Source organism: Triticum dicoccoides, chromosome 6A (assembly GCF_002162155.2).
Source record: "Triticum dicoccoides isolate Atlit2015 ecotype Zavitan chromosome 6A, WEW_v2.0, whole genome shotgun sequence".
Taxonomy (NCBI): Eukaryota; Viridiplantae; Streptophyta; class Magnoliopsida; order Poales; family Poaceae; genus Triticum; species Triticum dicoccoides.
In genome coordinates this window covers 578774739-578780892 of record NC_041390.1, presented here as the reverse complement: position 1 = coordinate 578780892, position 6154 = coordinate 578774739, and the positions used below count along the sequence as shown (strand labels likewise).

The 6154-nt window shown below is 43.7% G+C and overlaps 1 protein-coding gene across 1 annotated transcript; it reads left to right on the top strand.

The window, feature by feature from the left end:
• Positions 1-681: 681 nt before the first annotated feature.
• Positions 682-4157, top strand: LOC119318105 (nuclear transcription factor Y subunit A-4-like). Its single transcript, XM_037592624.1, has 5 exons — positions 682-837; positions 1635-1741; positions 1855-1923; positions 3214-3390; positions 3586-4157. The coding sequence occupies exons 1-5, from the start codon at positions 795-797 to the stop codon at positions 3952-3954; spliced, it is 765 nt and encodes a 254-aa protein (XP_037448521.1). The 5' UTR covers positions 682-794; the 3' UTR covers positions 3955-4157.
• The last annotated feature ends 1997 nt before the right edge of the window (positions 4158-6154 follow it).

The window sequence follows — 6154 nt, the reverse complement described above, 5'->3', positions numbered from 1 at the left end:
TAATAAAATCATACATCATCATGATAATGTCTGTCTCTATCACTGTTTAACCGGTCTTCACGAATAACTATGACATTTCTATATAACCAAGAACTGGTCCCCTCCCGGGTTAAACTATAAAACCATTGGGCTCTTCTCCATAAGAAAATATAACTCATACACAACTACAGTAAAAAGTAAACTAAGCAGTAAAAATCTCCACGCCACCTATGTTGTCACTAGCATCAACTTGCACAGTTACAAATTCACCCATTACTTTCCCTCGAGCAAACCAACATCATGTTGCAACAACTATACATGGTCATGATAATGTCTGTCTCTGTCACGGTTAAACCAGGCCTCGCGAATTACAATGATGCAACATATGCTCATAACCTAGAACTAGGAAACACATCGGTTTCCTCCGTGGGTTATACTATAAAACCACTCCCCTTCTCCTCCATACAAAAAAAACCCAGCTCAAACTTGGAATTTGCTGTGGGGGAAGCCAAACCATTTGCAATTTTGTATTGCCAATGTTCTCTCCCACTTGGGCAGCATAATGCAATAGTGCAAATGGCGCACCAGATGCAGACACACGGAGACGCAATAAAATAAGAGCTGAGGGTGTTACTTGGAACAAAGGATAAAAGGGGGAGCCCCAAGTGGGCAAAGGGAGGGAGTGACACGGTCGAGGAGGGGCGTGCGGGGGGCAGAGAGAGGGAGCGCAAAGGGACGGCGGAGGCAAGCTAGTTTCCCGGGGGCGGACGCACCGAGAGAGGGCGGCGGGAGGGAGAAGGAGGCGCGTGGGAGCCATGCTTCTCCCCTCTTCTTCGTCTTCCGCCTACGACCCCAAAGGTTTTCCCATCTACCTCTAGGTCTTTCCGATCGTTCCGCCCCCCGGTAGCGGTTATCCTTTGCTGGTAGCTTGCCTGTGGATTGCTTCTCGCCTCCTGCGTCATCTTGCTAGATATTTTCGTGGTCAGAACGTGAATCTTTCTCCCGTGGTTCTTGGCTGGGAGAATCTTGCATGATATTTATGGATTTGGTTTGCATGTCAGCCGGTGGGCATGGATGCAGTTGACTGGTCTTGAGGATCTCCCACTCTCACACAGTTGCTCTTTTAATTTGATGGCGTGTGGATTATGGGATGGTGGATTTGGGCTGGGAGCTGTTCTTGACTTTTGGCCTTGAGCAGCTCCTTGTCTACATGCATGTTCTTGGGAATTGGGATGCCATCATCGCCATTAATTATCGCTTGGCCGGCAAATAATTGACCCCTTGCGTTTTGTTTACTAGAGGTAGCAGAAACAGTTAACAACCTTGCCCCGTACCTACGCCCTGCGCTAGTTCCTCTGTTTGTGTTAATTTGGCCTTGTTATTTCACTAACCATAGTTTAATAGTATAGCTTCCTACAAGAAATTGCATGCGCTAGCTGTTCCTGATGACACTTGGTGAGAGCTGATAAAGACATGAACAGACAGCATTGTGATGTCGTTCTCGACCTTCAGTTGGTTAGCATCAGAAATATCAACCTAGTAAATAATCTGGTTGATAACTCGATTTATCTGGTCTGAGTGTGTAGGGCCGTAACTGTTGATTCATTTGGTTATCTTTCATTCTGCAATAATACAGCGTCCCATTCTTTCATCAGGTGACTCCTTTGGGAAATCGGTTGACGATCATATGAGGTCAACTTTGACTTTTGGTGATAAGCATTCTGTATATGCAGGTCAAAACACTGACTATGGCCACCCAATGGTAAGCTCTTAGGACGAACTGAACTTCGTTTAGGATACACAAAAAAGAGATTCAGTCCTCTTTCTTTGATTCCGGGGTGTGTGACTGATAACATATTTCCACATATCATTCAGGCTTGCATTTCATACCCGTTCAACGATTCTGGTTCTGGAGTTTGGGCGGCCTATGGGTCACGGGCTATGGTATGTCTTTCAAATATGTTTTTTGCACGCTATCAAATTGTCAACTCCGACTATATTTTAATTCATCACTGAGGGAGGTTATAAACCTATAGCATTTTAATCAACGCATATAATAATCTGAATACACGCTGAGTGGATTCGCTTATCATTCTTTCAACAGTCCATCTTGCAATGATATCATGTATGTAGAAGGTTAAAATGGGTTAGTAGTTTGCATTTTTTTTTGATATAAAAGTTTTCAAGTAGAGACGGCCTGGTTTAAACTTAACATAATCTGCTCATATAACATAAGAGGTGGGGACCACACTCTCCCCCGGTGATTCCTCGCAAAAATCATCTTAACACAAACATGAATGGGTGTTAAATCACCAGTATACCATGAACTCTAATGGCAGGTTTTATTTGTAAGCAAGATACTAATGAGAATGCACTAAAATTTTCCATTTACATTAACTTGTATTTTTCCCTTGATAAAACAGCTGTTTTATGGTTATGAGCAATTACAGTGGTTAGGAAAATGTGCTGGTGGTTTTGATTCTTGAATTCTTTATTGATCACTATTTTCTAGTAGGCCGTGATGAGAATATCGTGTTATGGCCTATATCATTTGTTTGCATGAACCAGATTTCATTTCTATCTCATCCACATACCCACTAGTTTTATATACCCAGTCCTCCGTTGCCTCCGGCTGTTCTTCCTTATGCGTTAAAGAATATCATGTATTTCTGATTTGCTTGAACTCTCGTGGCTTTGTAAAGGCTCTGTGCTTCTAGTTATGTAGAGGTCGGATGTATGTGGTACCAGCTTGTAGGTAATTCCTAGGTTTTCAGAGCAGTGGTAATTGCTCTGGAAGGCTGGTTGGTGCTTCCTGCTCCAAACCTTGCTTTCGTAATCACATATCTATCAATCTATGGCTGCACCAGTAGTGTACCTGCAACTCCCTGAGACGCATGTGGCGTCCTGTTAGGCACTAGTTATAGTTAGAGAAAGTAAGTGACCTGTCCTGCTCTTGTATAGTGATCAGCCAGATCTGCATATATTGCTGCTGCGGTTCTGTTATTGCAATCATGTACAGCCTGAGACCAATAGTACTTGTGCAGTGTTACCTTGTCATACGGTACGGAAGATGCCTTCAACCATTTTCCTAGGTTGGTACTATATCAGCAGCTAGACAGGCAAAGTGAATCGGCAAGGCCATATGTAAATCATAATTATTGGCACTACATGAGGCATTCCTATGTACATTTTCAATTTTTCATGGATATGACTGACCAGTTGTACATGGAACAGTTCCAGCCCCTCATGGCGGGCGGAGGGGCATCTGCAACGGCAAGAGTTCCATTGCCCGTCGAACTAGCAGCGGATGAGCCCATATTTGTCAATCCCAAACAATATAATGGGATTCTCCGGCGAAGGCAGCTGCGCGCTAAGTTAGAGGCCCAGAATAAACTCACCAAAAACAGAAAGGTTCTTGTCGCTTGTCCTTTGTTTACTTTGCCATTGTTAATTAATATTTCTTGCCCCTCGCAACTTATAAGAAGCTCATATAGTGCCTATGGTTATGTGAAATGAAAACTTTTGTATTTCTAGAAAAATAACATAACATTTGTATCGCTACTCGTTTCTGCTTGGCCTGACTTTGAACGCAATCTCCATCTGCAGCCCTACCTCCACGAGTCGCGCCATCTTCACGCGATGAAGCGGGCAAGAGGTTCCGGGGGACGTTTCCTCAATTCCAAACAGCTGAAGCAGCAGCAGCAGTCTGGCAGTGCCTGCACCAAGGCCATTGCGGATGGCGCGAATTCCCTGGGTTCGACCCATCTACGGCTAGGCAGCGGCCCAGCCGGAGACCGAACCAACTCGGTGTCCAAGGCGATGTCCTCCCAAGAGAACAGCAAGAGAGTCGCCGCCCCGGCTCCCGCCTTCACCATGATTCAAGCGGCGCGCAAAGACGACGACTTCTTCCACCATCACGCCCACCATCTCAGCTTCTCCGGTCATTTTGGCCAGTCAAGCGACCGGTATACGTAATAAGGGGTCCTCCGTGCCCCGGTGTGGTCAGGCAACTCATCCTTGGCTTTATTTCTGGCGTGTTAGGACTTCAGAGATAGTGTATCTCACAGTGCTTTGCAGCCCATAGTTCTCGGCTTGATGTTCGGTATGCAAATGTTGGTGTACTGGTGCGTTGGAACAAAAGTTTGATGTGTTTACATGACGATTGGTCGCGGAACTCATCTTGTGTTCTGCTCGACCCTAATGTGTGTGCTCACATGTGAATTCCATAAATGCCGTGTAATCATAAAATTTCAGCAGTTGTGTATACGGTGAATGTGATGTGCCACGACGCCTCTTCACGCAGCTGCCTCCTGTCGGCGCCACCGTTGGTCCACCTCGTCTCCTTTAGGGCCATGTACCGGCCCTTGCCCGCGGAAGGGCTTTGTTTTAGATGTTTCAGTTGTGTTTGAGTTTGTATCTTGTCCAGGAAGAGTAGATGGTGACGGCTCCTTAAAAATGAAATAAAGTTCTTCACGTCTAGCCGCCGTCCTGATGTTGCGTTTAGCATCATAAATGAGTGTGGAGATTGTCTCGGGTGGATTTGTTTTTAGTGGATTTGCTCGGATTTCGTCCTTGATCATCTACGTTTATGTGTTTTCAGTTTGGATCCTTCCGATCTATGCCACTCTTCATCGGCGACAGTGATGCGCTTGTTATATGGGGTCTTAACACGATGACTTTTCGACTGTCTACTATAGCAAGTTTTGTCCGGTTCCAGCAAGGGAGGGGCGATGATGGCAGCGCACCGTGGCTTGCTTCAGTGTTTGTAGTCGTCGCTAGGTGGTCTACGAATTTGGATGTACATTTTATTATTTATGATGTTCGTTGTACTATCATGATTGAAGATAAATAGATTGAAAGCTTTTTTGAAAAAATATAAATACATTAAATGTATGTGCCGACGAGTAATATTGCTGCAAGCTACAAGCAATGATGGGTACATTGACTAGTTCTAGCTTGTAGTCTAGTAAGTTATTATAAGGGTTGTGCGTGCTTTGCTGTGTTGTTTCCTTTGTGAGGATTTGCTTTGGTGCCTGAGAAAGATGATGATGTACTTTTTTTTTCCTTTTTATAATGCACTGTTTTAGTGGGCCTTTTCTAGAGGTGTGATTTTGTGTTATCTGCCAATCAACCCATATATATGTGGGAAAATTTCTTATGTTGACGATCACATGTACAGTATTGGTACTACAGTGCAAGGTTTTGGTTACCGGTCGAAATTTCAAGATTTTCTATGGTTACCGCGTATTTCCGTGCCCCTGGGTAAATCCCGGTACCAAGTAAAAATACCAGTGTTTTGATTTTTTTTGAATTTAATCACTCAATTTATACTAAAGTATGTAGGATCTAATTAATGCCATGAGAGTTGGTTCTCGCATGTTGGGTAGCAACCTAGTTCCTGTTCTAAGAGGTCTCTGGTTCAAATGTTCGTTCATTCACTTATTTGAATTCAAAATTCAATTATAAAATTTGTTTGAAATATTCTTGGTATTTCTTGGTATTTCTCGGTAACCGTGGTAACCGCGTTTATCAGCCCCCCTCGGTAAAAATGTCTTATTCGGTAACCAAAACCTTGCTACAGTGTCACATGTTGATGATTATTTTTTGCTGGGCGATGAGAGGTTGCACGTGACTCATGTGCTTTTATAGGCTGGTTGTTGCTGATTGATTTGACAAATCAATGACTCGGTCAAAATCATGAACCAAATTTGAGATTGGACACGTTAATCAAAATCATTGACCCGGTCAAAATTATGAACCAGACCTGAAATTGAACACCTCAATGGAATAAAAACTATGAACCAAACCCAAAATAACCTCAATAAAAATCGTTGAACCTGTCAAAATCGTGAGTCTTACCCAAAATGGAACACCTCAATTGAATGATAGACCTTCAAAATAGAGAGCATAATGTATTTATATATGTACTCATCGTTGTAGCAAAACGTGAGTAAGGGCATGTTTAGTTGCCTTTGGCTCTCCCAAACAGGCCAACTGGATGCAAGAAAAACTATTTGGTTGCGTATAGGAGAGCCTGGCCAACACGAGCATGAAGATTAAAGTATACCAGAGGCTGACTCGCTATGAATGCTCGAATTGACCGTTTGCAGCTAGCTAGGCTGAATCAGTGGCGTGCATGATGATGCAGGGGCAATCTACATGGAGATGGCAGGAG